Below are 14,668 nucleotides of genomic sequence, written 5' to 3'. Positions count from 1 at the left end.
TTCTTAAGTTGAAAACTTATGCCGTTTGTTTTCTCTATTAAAATTGCAAGTAAATATTTAAAAGATAAAAATGGTGATAGGAAAAATTTTTGTTTCTTCATCAAGAATCTGGAGAACCATATGTTTTACCTTCAGAACATAAATTTTGACAGATATAATAATGATATTCTTGAATTCCTCAATATTATTTATTTCCCCCTTTTAGTATGTAAAGCCTTAAGAGCACTAAGATCAAGTTCAGTACCCAATATCTTCTTTTAAAAAAATTTTTATTGAGAAAATACCATACAGAGGGGTTACAATTACATGAGCAAGGTAATGAGTACATTTCTTACCAAGCATTGTTGCCTCCTCCTTTGTATCCAACATCTTATAGCTAATAACCAGAAGACTCTCTCTCTCTCTCTCTCTGTCTCTCTCTCTCTCTCTCCCCACCCCAGAAAACACACACTATCCAGTCAATTATGGTCATTTCTTTAGTTTAAATATAACCTTTCTAATCATAACTGAAGTTCTCCAAATAGTGAGTTTTAACATTTCAAATAACTTCAAGGAATGTGATATGACCTCACACAGCCTAGTTCATGCTTTGGGGATATGCTTCTTCCAGAGATGTTTAATTGTAACTATCATTGTGTATGTGTATGTGTGTATTCCAGAGATACTTAATTATGATTCTTATATGTATGTATATAATTTTAATTACCTAAAAAGCTTCAAAACTTTTTTAACCAAATCTAATCTTTCACCATGACTCCCAAAATAGTTGATTCACTCATTGAAAACAAAACTATTTTCTTGGGTGGATGCATGACTCTGCTCTTTGCAGAGCATTTCTTTGGGGGAGTGGAGACCACCAGGATCACAGTGATGGCCTATGAAGGCCTGATATTAGGCATCTGCAAACTCCTGAACCACGTGATCACAATAAACAAGCAACTATGATTGTATTGGTTGTGACACAGCTCACAAATTTAGCTGCCAAAGTGTATCTTACCACATGCTCAGACATTTACTCAGTTTAGTTGATTATGAAATGGGACTATATCTTCCCTAATTTCAAATTAAATTTGCCTGATGTTCAGTCGCCTGAAAATGATTAAAAATAATAACAACTTCTGTCCTGAAGCTTCATAGGTATTAAGTGAGTGAATGTGTAATGAAGAGAAACCAAGGTGTAGTCTCAAGCATTCAGGCATCTGTTTGGTTATAGTTCTATATTTTTGTTTTTGCTTTTTTGCTTTTTTTTTTGTCAGTCATGGGGCTTGAACTCTGGGCCTGGGCGCTGTCCCTCAGCTCTTCAGCTTAAGGCAAGTGCTCTACCACTTGAACTACAGCACCACTTCCAGTTTTCTGGTAGTTAACTGTAGGTAAGTATCATGGACTTTCCTGCCCAGGCTGGCTTTGAACCACAATCCTCAGATCTCAGCCTCCTGAGTAGCTATGATTACAAGCATGAATCACCGACGCCTGGCTATCATCCTATTTTTGTTACTATTTTCAAAAGGAAAAATACAACTGTCAGTTATTAGTAAAAGGCAAAAGATTTATATGATCTGAAGAGAAACCAGATAATAACTGTCAGTTATTAGGAGAATATCCACCCATGTACAGGTAAAGGAAAGCATGCTGTTGTGTATCAATGGATGAGTGTGCATGTATATTTGCTATAATGATATGACACACTTTTACATGTTGGATTTTTCTGCTTGGGATTTCAATCAGTGTCACAGAAAATGATCCTGGCAGAAATTATGTGCCTGTCCAAATTTTGTCTGCCTGGAATTCAATCCTTGTGCTGCTATCCACAGATAAATCAATAATCTAGATGTCAAAGCCTATTCATGGAGCAAGTGAACAATGTGACAGAATTTATCCTGCTTGGCCTGACCCAGAACCCAGACATGCAGAAGTTCTTATTTGTTGTATTTTTACTTATCTACTTTCTCACTCTCATCGGCAACCTGCTTATTGTTGTAACAATCACCTCTAGCCCAACCCTGGACTCCCCCATGTATTTTTTTCTGTCCTTCTTATCCTTCATAGACAGCTGCTGCTCTTCAACGATGGCTCCCAAAATGATATTTGACCTACTCAGTGAAAACAAAACCATCTCTTTTGGGGGATGCATGACTCAACTCTTCGCAGAACATTTCTTTGGAGGAGTTGAAATCATTCTGCTGACCGTGATGGCCTATGACCGCTACGTGGCCATCTGCAAACCTCTACATTACATGATCACAATGAATAAGCGAGTGTGTAACATTCTGGTGTCCCTGGCCTGGGCTGGAGGACTTGTTCATGCTCTGATTCAAATTCTTTTCATGGTCTGGTTGCCCTTCTGTGGTCCAAATGTCATTGACCATTTCATCTGTGACCTTTTCCCTCTCCTCAAGCTCTCTTGCATTGATACTCATATCTTCGGACTCTTTGTTGCTGCCAACAGTGGGCTGATGTGTATGCTCATTTTTTCTATTCTTATCACTTCCTATGTCCTCGTTCTTTGCTCTCTGAAGACACACAGCACTGAAGAACAGCGAAAAGCTCTCTCTACCTGTGCCTCCCATGTTACTGTGGTCATCTTGTTCTTTGTACCCTGTATCTTTGTGTACCTTCGGCCCATGGTCACTTTCCCCATTGACAAGGCAGTGGCTGTGTTTTATACTGTGGTAACACCCATGCTAAACCCTTTAATCTATACCCTTAGAAACACAGAGGTGAAAAATGCCATGGGAAAGCTCTGGAGCCAAAGAAACATCTGGAGCCAAAGGGAAATTTTTACATGACTAGAGAAGACACAGATAAAATCTATTTGTTTTTACCAAGTACAACTAATGGAAAGGAGTCTTGAATTTAAAATATGTGAATTTTAGCATATTTAGTTTCCATTGTTTTCTAGAATCTTGAGTGGTTCCTCTAATAAGAAATTAATACTTGATTAAATGATAGCTAAAGAATCCCTCCATTACACATTTCTCATCATTTGTGAGTGATCAAAAACTAATTGTTAGTTGCCATAAAATGTCATAATACATGAAAATTTTGTAAATTTAGGTATTCACTGGAACACATTTTTGCCAAGTTTTCAGTATAGATTATATAGCTAACAGCCTAAGTAATTGTAATATTTAAGCTAAAAAGCCTAATAGGTAAATGTTTTTTGTTGAAATGCATAGTTTTAACCCAAACTAATGAGATCTAGGTAGGCTTATTAGGAGTAACAGATAGAAAGCAGAAATGAATGGGTTTTGAGAAACAAGTCATTTAAGGCAGGACTTAAATGAATGCTGTTGTGTTGGGTACCTGCAGGGGCAGCCTTCTTCTCCCTGAGATATCACCTCACCCCAGTTAGAATGGCTATAATCAAGAACTCTAATAACCACAGATGCTGGAAGGGATGTGGGCAGAAGGGAACCCTACTGCATTGTTGGTGGAAGTGTAAACTTGTTCAACCACTTTAGAAAATAGTAAGGAGGTTCCTCAAAAGACTCCACATAGAGCTCCTCTTCCTTGAATAAATAAACTATTCTCTCTGCTTCTTCAAGGATATAAAATTCTTCTAGGTACAGCCTTAGTCCAACATTGGGTGTGATTTCTCATGTACAACAAATTTGGGGGGGGGATCTTTTCCTGTCTAAAAAAGAAATCCTACAATTGAGCACTGGTGGTTCACATTTGTAATCTTAGCTACTTGTGGAGACTGAGAGTGGGAGGATTGTGGATAGAATCCATCCCAAACAGAAAAGTTCACAAGACCCTGTCTCAAAATAACAAGCCAAAAACAGGACTGGAGATGTGGTTTGATGGCAGAGTGCTAAACTAGTAAGCACAAGGCCATAAATTCAAACCCCATTACCAAAATTAATTAACTAATTGATTGAACTGCCATCTTAGGTGTCATTTCACCATCAAAATGGCTTGTACTGGCCATCCAGTTCCTTAGATGATAGGGCAAAGGTAGGTGGCACCAAAGGTAGTTGATCATATCTCAGTAATAAGAGCAAAAACATCTTCACATTCAGATTTGAGTGAAGAAGTGCAGAACAATGAGATCAGAATTAACTGAGATGTAAACACAACAAAATTTAAGGATATTTGGAAACTAGAAAAAGAAACTTACATCAAGGAACAACAAAAGCCTTGAAAATCTTAAGTATACTTCTAACTTCATAAAGACTGTTACTGTTACTGAAATTACTCTTTAACCATGCCTGTGTCATATTAAATATAGAATATAAACAGATTGTTATTCAGAGGTTAATATTCATCCCATGGGGAAGGCCAGTTGTATCTCAATTGTTGCCAGCTCATTTACTGCTCACTAAATATCAATAAACACTATCTTATTTCCAAGCTCATTTGTCTTTTAAAAAGTAACCTACTAAGAGAGGTGCTAGATGTTGCATTCAGGTAGAATGTTTTAGAACCTAGTGTAGTACTCCCTAGTATTCTTTTCCCTATACAAACCACCTGGGCTACTGAGTATCTGTGGGAAGAACAACTGCTGTCAAGGCTCATCCATCCCATGGTCAATGAGCAGGAAATAAAATTGTATGTGTTAAATCACTGAGACTTTAGAATTCATTGGAAACCATGGCAAAATGCAGCTTGCTCTGTATCATCTTCATCTTTTAGAAGATTTATTAGTAATAAGGACAGTCACTTTTGCAGTTACCTTTATTCTCAAAAAGATTACAATGGATAGTCATCATTATAAAGCCAAGTTCTAAAAGAGCCTTTTTCTGCTTGATATAATGCATTATCTAATAGTTATACTATCTGATGTATACATTAGCTCTAACAGAACCACACATATCTGACAGAAATCACAAATTTATATATCATCTTTTCCCTTTACCTCAGCAATATGGAAGAAAAATTTAAAAATATACACTGGAAAATGATAATAAAAATTCTGAACTACACTGTAAAATAGGTCTTCAAATTTTCCCAATGAAATTCTTTCAGTACTGCAAACAGGTCTTTCTAGCTACATGTTTAAACTTTCTACCAATTCCACACAACTATAAACTTCTTTAGCAATAATTATCTCCAAATTATAATCAAACAACAGCAAAATAGAAGAATAGAACTTTCCTCAGCAGGACAATGTTTGTTACTGTACTTCTATATCTGATGCTATCATGTATGAATGGAATTCAATTGAATTCAGCCTTTTGAATTCAACATTTCTCTCTCATTTTAAAATGTGTATCAACATTAATTGGAAAAAATAAAGACATTCATTGCCTTACTCACCCCCAACCAAAAAAAAACTTTCTAGTACTTGTTCCCACTCACAAACATCAATTTGAACAACTACCTATGCTCAAGAAACCTTTACAAGAGCTACAACTGAGAGCTAATAGCACCTGGAATTGGCACAGAAATAAAGAGATTCTTGGAAAGGACAGGAAAGAAACACAATGAATTTTACTCATTCAATGTAAATAATGATATTGTACCATTTGTAAAGAAATGGAAAGACTTGGAAAGAATTGTGTTATGTGAAATAAGTCAGGCCCAAAGAGAGATAAAGGATGCACATTTTCCCTTATATGTGAAAGCTAGATTTGACTTACAAACTTATAAGTAAATATATTGTGGTATGCCCTGTACACAGATGTATTAACTAAAACATGGTAGATTCAAGGGAGATCTCAAATAGTGTAATTCCTTAGAAAGATAAAAATAAAAGTTCAGAAAAATAAAAGTCCAGGAACAGTACTCAAAAGAGGTGGGTTTGGGACCAAGGGGAAAAGGGTAGACTAATGCAGGGAGAAGAGAGGGGGAAACGCAAGCAAGAATCCAATGTATATCCTACAAATCAAGAAGAGTGAGGAAAGGGGAGGGTGAGGAGGTTTGGGTGAGAATGTTGAAAGAGGTGACATTGATCAAGATATATCATATTCATAAACTGCTTTGTTAAATGGCAGCTCCCTTGTAAGCCACTTAATGATAACCATTTTTGCCCACATCACTGTCCCCCAGGTCTCAGTGTGCAGAGATGCCCTCAGCCTGAGGAAATGAGAAGTGAGTGAGTGCTGGGCTTTGCATTACACCACAGCACTGGAACTGCCCTGGTCAAGCCCAGAACTGGGAAGTTCCCCATGACCCAAAGCTCCAGGACTGCACTGCTGACCTGGTCTCCAGGTCCACAACACCACTAGGATAAGCACAATTGCTTCAAACGTTAGGCTTGTCCTAGCTCCAAGCCAATTCACACAGACTCGGACTCAGGGGCCTGGGAGACTCTAGTGGCTGTGGGAGATCTTGGTAGGAATGGTGTATTCTTTATGGGAAACACCATGGAGATTCCTCAAACGCTTAACTATGGAACCACCATACAATGTTCATATCCCATTTCTGAGTATCAAAACAAACTTGCAATCAAAATTTAAGAGAAGGGGCTGAGCATGGTGGTTCACATCTGTAATCATGGCAACTCAGAAGGGAAAATTCAGAGGACTGCAGCTAAAAATAGCAAAAAGCTAGTGAAACTTGCTCAAACAAGCTGGGGTCTTGGCACATACCTGCAATCCCAGTTATATGGAACACATGGGAAGGAAGATGAAGGTCTGAGACTACCCTAAACTCTCATCCCCCAAAATTCAAGAAGCTACCTTTAAAAATAAAGTAGCTATGGAGGAAGTAACAATGTTCGACAAGCAGGGGAGGGGGGAGAGGGGAGAAATGGGAAGGGATGGGAAGGGGAAACGAAGGAGGAGGCAACAATGCTTGATAAGAAATGTGCTCATTACCTGCTCATGTAATTGTAACCTCTCTGTAAGGTATTTTCACAATAAAAAAAAGAATGCTGCATGTTCTTTGCAGCAGATTTATTATGATTGTTAAAAAAAAAAGAAATGTACTCATCACCTTACTCATGTAACTGTAACCCCTCAGTACAGCATCTTTACAATAAAATAAAATATAAAAATAAAAATAAATTAACTAAAGCAAAAAGGGCTGGAGCATTGCCCAACTGGTAAAGCACTCACCTATGAAGTACAAAGCTCTAAATTCAAACCCCAGTACTGAGAAAATAAATTTTAAGTTAATTTAGTGTGGTCATAGTTACCATGACTCATGGTAGCTATTTGGTGAAATAACTTAAATGCCCATTTATAAATGACTGGATAAAGAAAATTTTAGAGAAAGAGAGACAGAATGAGATAGAAATAGAGATAATCCAAGTATATACACGTGTGTACAGGTGCCTATACAAATCTACTCCATCATAAAAGAAGGAAATCCTGACACATGCAACTACAATGGGCAAATATCATAAGCAGTATTCTAAGTGAAATCAGTCAGTCCCAGAAGGGCACATACTGGATTACTACACTGATGTGGTTGTAAAATATTCAGACTCACAAATCAAGTGGCGATTGTTATAGTCTGCAGGGAAAGAACAATGGAGAATTGACTTGCCAATGGGTAAAAAGTTTTACTTATACAGGGTGAATAAAGTCTAAAGATGTACTATATGACATTGCATCTAGAGTTAATATTACCATATTACATACTATGCTCAAAATTTTGTTTAAAATTGCCTATCTTACATTCAATGTTCTTACTATAAATCAAACTCAAGGAATGATGGATAAACATGATTTAATATGTACTTTAACTGAGTTATTTTTCTCCTTTCAAGAGAATTAAGGTTGTCCTTTTATCCAAAATGTAGTCTCTTTGCACAGTCTATCTCTGGCCAATCAAGTTCTGAAAGCATTAAATACAAAATTCCAAAAACTAAATAATTTGCAAATTTTAAAGAGTACACCATTCTAGAAATATGATAAAAATCTGTGTGCCCCTGTCTTGCACACCTGACAGAGAAGTTTCCCCTTTGACTAGTGCATCAATACACTGTTGATCCACTAGTCCCCTAGTAATCATCTTAGGGATCAGCTTGACATTCATGCTAACTAGTGCTTGGGTTGAAGTAATACTTATTTTAATTAATAATTTCTCAAAAGCATAACATCTACCAAAGGGAATCCATAAAGTGCTTTCTTACAGGGAAGGGATGTAAGTTCTTAATTTTAAAAAAAAGGAAGAAAAAATTTATGTGATAAATTTGCATGACAGAAGTAAGTAACTATCCATGATATTGTGAAGAAGTTCAGTTAGTTTGGCTATCACATCTCAAACTATAGAAGCTATGTCCACAGTTTTGGTAAGTTCTGAGATTTAAATATTTGGTACTATCCACATTTTCAAGTGTGAGAAAAACTTCCTTTACTATTTAAGTGGGTTGCTTAAAAGTTCCTCCTTTGGCCTGGTGGCTTGGCTATTGATGATTATTTTTCTAAGATAGTATTTCTCTGGTTAATTATCCTACTAAGACAATTTCAGCAAGTACTTAAAGGGAAAGAAGAACTGTTTTAGGATAAGGAAGTATTTTTTGAAATGAAATGTTTTTCCAAGATGTAAATAAAACACACCTCAGAAGATACACCTCAGATTGTTCAGTTTATAAGCAGAGGGTGTGGGTATATTTTGAAAGTACTTGTTTACTGTTAATCTCATCTCAAAATCTTTTAATGATCACCTTATGTAAATACATCTTACTTCATTCAAACTAGCCAATCACAAGCAGACTGTAAACCTGAGCTCCGCCAATCTGAGCAGAGGGGCAGGGCCTATGCATTAGAGACAAATAGGTGAGCAGTCTGCCTGTTTCATTGCCAGATTTTTGGCTGATTTTGCACCCTCTGCCTTGCTGAGACCTTTCTTTATTTTGTGTGTATCCTTGACTCCAGTGGTTCTTGGAGAGCATATTTATAACATCACCCATTTGCTAGGAAGTACCTTAGAACATATTCCCTACAGAAGAACAGTGAAGTTACTTTAAGTTTCTTCTAATTAAGCTTGTTTCAAATGGACAGATGAAATTGTATACATATATACATGTATACATATATACATATATGTAAATCATGATGGAAGGTATCTACGCAGTGTAGAATGGCAAATCAGCACAAAAAAATTTGTAACACAACCATTCATAGACACAAAAGCACAGATTAAACCCTAATACAGTAACAGTAATCACTACAGATTATATTACTCAAGTCTTATCCTAAACCACAGCTGAAATACAACCCCACCTCAACTGCTTCTCTAAAACTAAACATCAATGATGTCCTTGGGGATCCACTGGGAGTAAGGCAACAACCTTCATTTGTCATGGCGAAGATTTTATCTGAGCCAATTATGATTCCTCTGAATAATACAAGATCAATGAATGGCTAAACACTTCCCTCTACAGAAGTATATTTAAATATTTCATTAGAGTCAGGGAAGAAGGAATCTGAAAGAAGGAAGGATCTGTGAGTAAGTGGCATGCAGAATAGTGGACCAACAAGAGGAAGATTAACTTGGAACACCAGAAGCAAGCTAAGTGGAAAGAAGGCATATAGTTGAGAGGAGATCTTGAGGTAGGATTCACAGAAATTCTCTCCATATTGTTTATGAGCTTTTAAGATATTTGGCCACATTTAGAAAATGATATACACTGAGTAGATTTTATGTATTCACTTATTGTCTTAACTTGAAAACTATTGTTGAATATTTTTGAACAATACATTTTATTGTTATTATAAAGGTGATGTACATAGAGATTATATAAGTCAGATAATTAGGGTATTTCTTTCTCAGTTTTTCCCTCCCATCCCCTCTTAAAGTTGTATAGTTCATTTTCCTCATAGTGTCTATAATATTGTTTAATACTTTTCCTGTTTATATGTTGTCCTTCTGCAATTATTTTCAACTTGGAATAAGTACTCAAAGAAATTTTTTTTGAAATTTCACTTATACCCTCATGGAAAAGCATGGAGTAAGAATAAAGCCATAGCCAACAAAAAAGTGAATTGACAATGGGAATCAAATAAAATGAAACATCCAAATTGCAGAGTATTCCAGAAAATAACTATACCAATACCCTACCTGACAGTTCACAGAATTCACTGAAAGCTTTATTGAATATGCTCAAATAGGAAGAAAGCAATGACTGCACTCAATCTAAGAAAAGGAATTCCACTACCAACTAGTCTCGGGTCAGTAAAAATGAAATATATTTGCCAACATTTTAGGCCCAATAACAGGATTTGTTCATTTCCAATCCCCAAAGAAGTTTTTTGCTGTTATATACTTGACTCAAATTTAGTATTTTAACATGAAAATGAATTTGAGCACAATAACAAATGAAACAATATCAATTGAAAATATCATAAAAACACTGTCTGTGCTTTGCTAAAGCAGATGCTGTTAAAATTATTAAAATCACTTCCAAGACTGTAGTAAATGTGAATGTGCCACTACATATACTAACTCAGAACAGTTTAGATGGTTGAAACTTTTCACTCCTGAATGATTTCTATGCTGCAATTGTGAAGATTAAATTTGTAAAATAAATTCATTTAAATGATTGATGACATAGTCACTGTCTACAGAAGCCAAGAATGAAAACAATTCAAGAAATATATTTTTCTGAAAGCAAAATACACTCATGTCCTACTTTATGCCATTTCTAAAAGGCAGTGGGAATTTTACCTAATCTAAAATATAATCTATTTGTAAGCAAAGTATAACTAATAAGAAAAATGTATTTATAAAGTGTTGTGAAAATCCACAGGGAACTGTGTACCATTTCTGTATTTACAACCCAAGGTAGAGAAAGAAAAATAAATAAAGGCTCCTGTAGAACCAGACAAAACAGGTAAACATGCAAATGAGTAACACACCAGGAGCTATAACAATAACTGCATGCATTCAGTGCACTCAGTGCACTTGCTTCCTATATATGTTGATTTTATCTGAAACTGTATCTCTTTCCATAAAATGATATGACTTTACATAGTGAAAAGAAACTATTGGTCACAGAACATATTTGGTTCAGATTTAGCAAAAGTAGAAAATTTAGTTTCAAAAAAGAGTTGATTAACAAAATACTTATAAATATGTACATGGGAGGGAAAAACATATGAATTAAAAGTAATTGATACAGTTCCGGGAAGATGGCTGAGGAAAAGCTGGAGGCTAAACAAGCTCTCACAAAGAAAGCAGTTTTAGAGTTCCAGTGAACAGTTCTAGGCCAGAGAATCACACCAAGTGTGCCATCACAGTACAGAGAGTTAGGCCAGAGAGAGAAGATCCAGGCAAGGAGACATAGCTGAGCACTAGCCTGTAGCCATGGCTGCAGCTGTGGCAGCTAGGGCAGCTACCTGTAGTGGCTAGGGCAGCTACCTGTAGCTGCCATACCTACAACGCAGAGTCCGGGACAAAGGTGCCAGACACAGCAGGGCAAGCAGATTCTATTCAACACCAGCAAGAACTGACAAGGACCAGATATCTTAAACCTGCAGATCGCAGATCAGAGATGATCCAGGAACCAACACTCTGGCATGAGTAGAACCCTGACATCCTCACTCCTTCTCAGGGAGCAGAGGAGGGAAGGCCACCCCTCCACTCCCCTATTACCAGAGATCTCCAGCTTTGATAATAACAAAGGCCCTGCTGAGCAGCTAGCTCCAACTCAGGCCTTTGGAGAAAACAAGAGTCATTTAGCAGGTCAGCGGAACCTGACTTGACCAGCCAGGCTCAACTCCACCCAGGGGAAAGTCACCCAGCCCAAGCAGTGGTAGCTCTGCCCACAGAAGAGTGGCTTTCTTCACTGGGTAAACAGAGCCAGAGGCTACCACTCCCTACAGCAGCATAGATAATCAATTGAAATTAAGTAAACATAAACCCTGAGAATGGCTCCAGGCTGGGCTCTGTGAGTGTCTCAGGAGCTAGCCCCTCAGGGAAAAGCTACTGTTTGCTGAAAGGCCTCAACTCTACCCAGAACCTAGCCTCATCACAGCATATCCAAACTAGCATCTCCAAACTAGAGGAAACAACCATCTTCCTCTTTTGTGATACTCAAAGCAGATCTTGCTCCCACTGAACTAGCCTGGGAGGAGGACCACAAAATCCTGGGTAAAGTGGAGCATTTTTTCTGCCTTCCCAAACAAACTGGCTTAAGAAACCAATCAAGCCACAGGAAAACCAAACACCACAAGCAGACCAGAGACTCCACCAAGAGACTTGTTACGGACACAAAGGAGATACAGGATATTCCCATCCACCCCACCCCACCCCACCCCCAAAAAATCAAAGAACTCTTTTTTTGTATCTTTTTTTTAATTTTTGATTTTTTTAATAAAAATTGTTTTCTATTAATCTGGTTTTTTTCTTCCACTTATAACTTTTATTTTAGGTTATATGTGTGTGCCTTTTTTTAAATCTCTACTGACCTTTTGGTCCTTTTTTCTTTTTTTCTTTCTCATTCTTTTCACTTTTTCTTCTCTTTCGTTCTTTTTTGCATGACTTAATTGCTGTTCTGCTCATCCTCAGATATACCCATCATCGATTATTGGACCTTATCCTCTATTGTGTACACACTTAACCGAGAAATTTATTACTCAATTCAAAACCTCTTAGGCTTAAATTCCTTAATAGCAGTATTATCTCTTTATACCTATACAATATTTTAAGTATTTTTATTTTTCAGTTTTTCAGTTCTCCTTTCTATCCTTCCCCTCCTCTCATCCTATCCCCATTCTTCTATCAATATTTCTTCTTTAAACTTGCATAGTTTTTAAGTGTTTCACCTTTTACATTAAAATTTTTGTTTTTCCATTTTTTCTTGCCTCTTTTTTCTTTTTTTCTTCTCTCTTTCCTAACATTCTGTCCAAGCCATTTCCCTCTGTGAGATGAGAACTTGGTTAATTTCACTCTCCTTTTACCTTTCCACATTCCTCTAACACTATTTTTCCCCACATTTCTCCGTAAACCTAAAAATTTCTGTTTTGCCAAATTCTTCTTTGCTGTTCTTAGCAAATGAATACATGGTTGTTTGATGTTGAAAAGACTGTATCTGTTGAACTAGATTGTACCTGCAGACTTTTGACTGTGCGATTATAGGACTTTAGTTGATGCTTGCCTTAAAATAGTGTTCTAGTACAAAACTGGTGTTACTTTCATACCAAATGGGCAGAACAAGCTGGAAAAACACAAGAAAAATGGCAAGTTGGGTATCTCAGCTCCCACTTATGATAATCAGGTGTCAGAACAAATAATGAATAATCCAGAGAAGAGTTTTCAAAAAGCCCTACAAACACTACTGGTAAACATGGTGAATGAAAAGATTGAAAACTTGTGAAGGACTCAGTGTGAGCGTGATAGGGAGTGAGAGGAGGCAAACCAAAGATCAATACAGAAAGCTCATGAGTCTGAAGTAAGGTGGATAAAATGGCAAGAACTTACAAATGCCTCTCAGTCCTATCTCTTAACATTAACAGACTTAACACTCCAATTAAGCGACATAGACTGTCTAGCTGGATTATAAAACAAGATCCTTCTATCTGCTGCCTTCAGGAGTCACACCTTGCCCATAAAAACAAACACATTTTCAATGTGCAAGGCAGGAACAAAATCTACCAAGCAAACGGCCCCCATAAACAGGCGGGGTTGCAATCCTAATATCAGATAAAATAGTCTTCAAATTAAAATTAGTGAGAAGAGATAAAGAAGGTAGCTACATACTAATTAAGGGATCTCTCCTTCAGGAGCATATTACAACCCTAAATACCTATTCACCAAACAATGGAGCATCCAAATTTATCCAAGAAACACTACTTTCTCTCAAATCTCACATAGATCCAAAAACATTAATTGTTGGGGACTTTAACACACCACTCTCCCCACTAGACAGATCAACTCAGTAAAACCTCAAGAGAAACCAAAGATCTAAACAACTGCATAGATCAACTAGATTTAAAAGGCATCCACTGAATATTTCACCCAGTAGCATCAGAATACACATTCTTCTCAGCAGCACATGGAACATTTTCCAAAATAGACCACATGTTAGATCACAAAGCAAACTTGTCCAAATTCAGAAGCATTGAACTTATACCTTGCATTCTCTGAAACCACAAGGGAATAAAATTAGAACTCAAAACCAAAAGCCACCAAAGAAAGTCCTGTAACACATGGAGGCTGAACAACACACTGTTGAATCACCAGTGGGTCATGGAAGAGATTAGAAAGGAAATTCAAATGTTCATGATATTCAACAAAAATGAACCCACAAATTATCAGTTCCTCTGGGACACAGATAAGGCAGTACTCAGAGGCAAGTTTATAGCTCTGAGTTCCTACATCAACAAATTGGAGAGATCTGAAACCAACATTTTAATGATACATCTGAACCTCCTTGAGAAAGAGCAGCAAGATAAACCCCAATCCAGTAGATGGAAACAAATAATTAAAATTAAATGAATTAGAATCCAAACTAAACCATAGAAAGAATCAACAAAACAAAGAGTTGGTTCTTCAAAAAAATTAACAAAATTGACAGATCCTTAGAAAATCTTATCAGAAAAAGAAGAGAACACACCCAAATAAATAAACTCAGAGATGAGAATGGAAACATCACCACAGAAACAACCAAGATTCAGAACATTATAAGAGAACACTTCTCATACTTGAGAATGTGGCAGAAATGGACCTTTTCCTAGGAAATATCAACATGCCAAAACTAAACCAAGATGAGTTAAATCATCTTAACAGGCCCATATCAAGCATTGAAATGGAAACAGCAATAAGAGACCTCCCA

The 14,668-nt window shown here is 36.8% G+C and overlaps 1 protein-coding gene across 1 annotated transcript; it reads left to right on the top strand.

Annotated features, from left to right (window-relative positions):
- Positions 1–1,844: 1,844 nt before the first annotated feature.
- On the top strand, positions 1,845–3,228 carry LOC106001152 (olfactory receptor 4C5-like). The gene is made up of 2 exons (XM_013036280.1): positions 1,845–2,745; positions 3,203–3,228. The coding sequence occupies exons 1-2, from the start codon at positions 1,845–1,847 to the stop codon at positions 3,226–3,228; spliced, it is 927 nt and encodes a 308-aa protein (XP_012891734.1).
- Positions 3,229–14,668: the final 11,440 nt, after the last annotated feature.

Source organism: Dipodomys ordii, unplaced genomic scaffold (genome assembly GCF_000151885.1).
Source record: "Dipodomys ordii isolate 6190 unplaced genomic scaffold, Dord_2.0 Scaffold270, whole genome shotgun sequence".
Lineage (NCBI taxonomy): Eukaryota > Metazoa > Chordata > Mammalia > Rodentia > Heteromyidae > Dipodomys > Dipodomys ordii.
This window is presented reverse-complemented; position numbering and strand designations above follow the sequence as displayed.

Bases quoted from the DNA above. Each gene is read 5' to 3' on its own strand.
- LOC106001152 (XM_013036280.1), top strand. From the start codon at position 1,845: ATGGAGCAAGTGAACAATGTGACAGAATTTATCCTGCTTGGCCTGACC. The intron at 2,746-3,202 runs GCCAAAGAAACA...AATGAGATCTAG, and splicing joins TGCCATGGGAAAGCTCTGGA to GTAGGCTTATTAGGAGTAAC.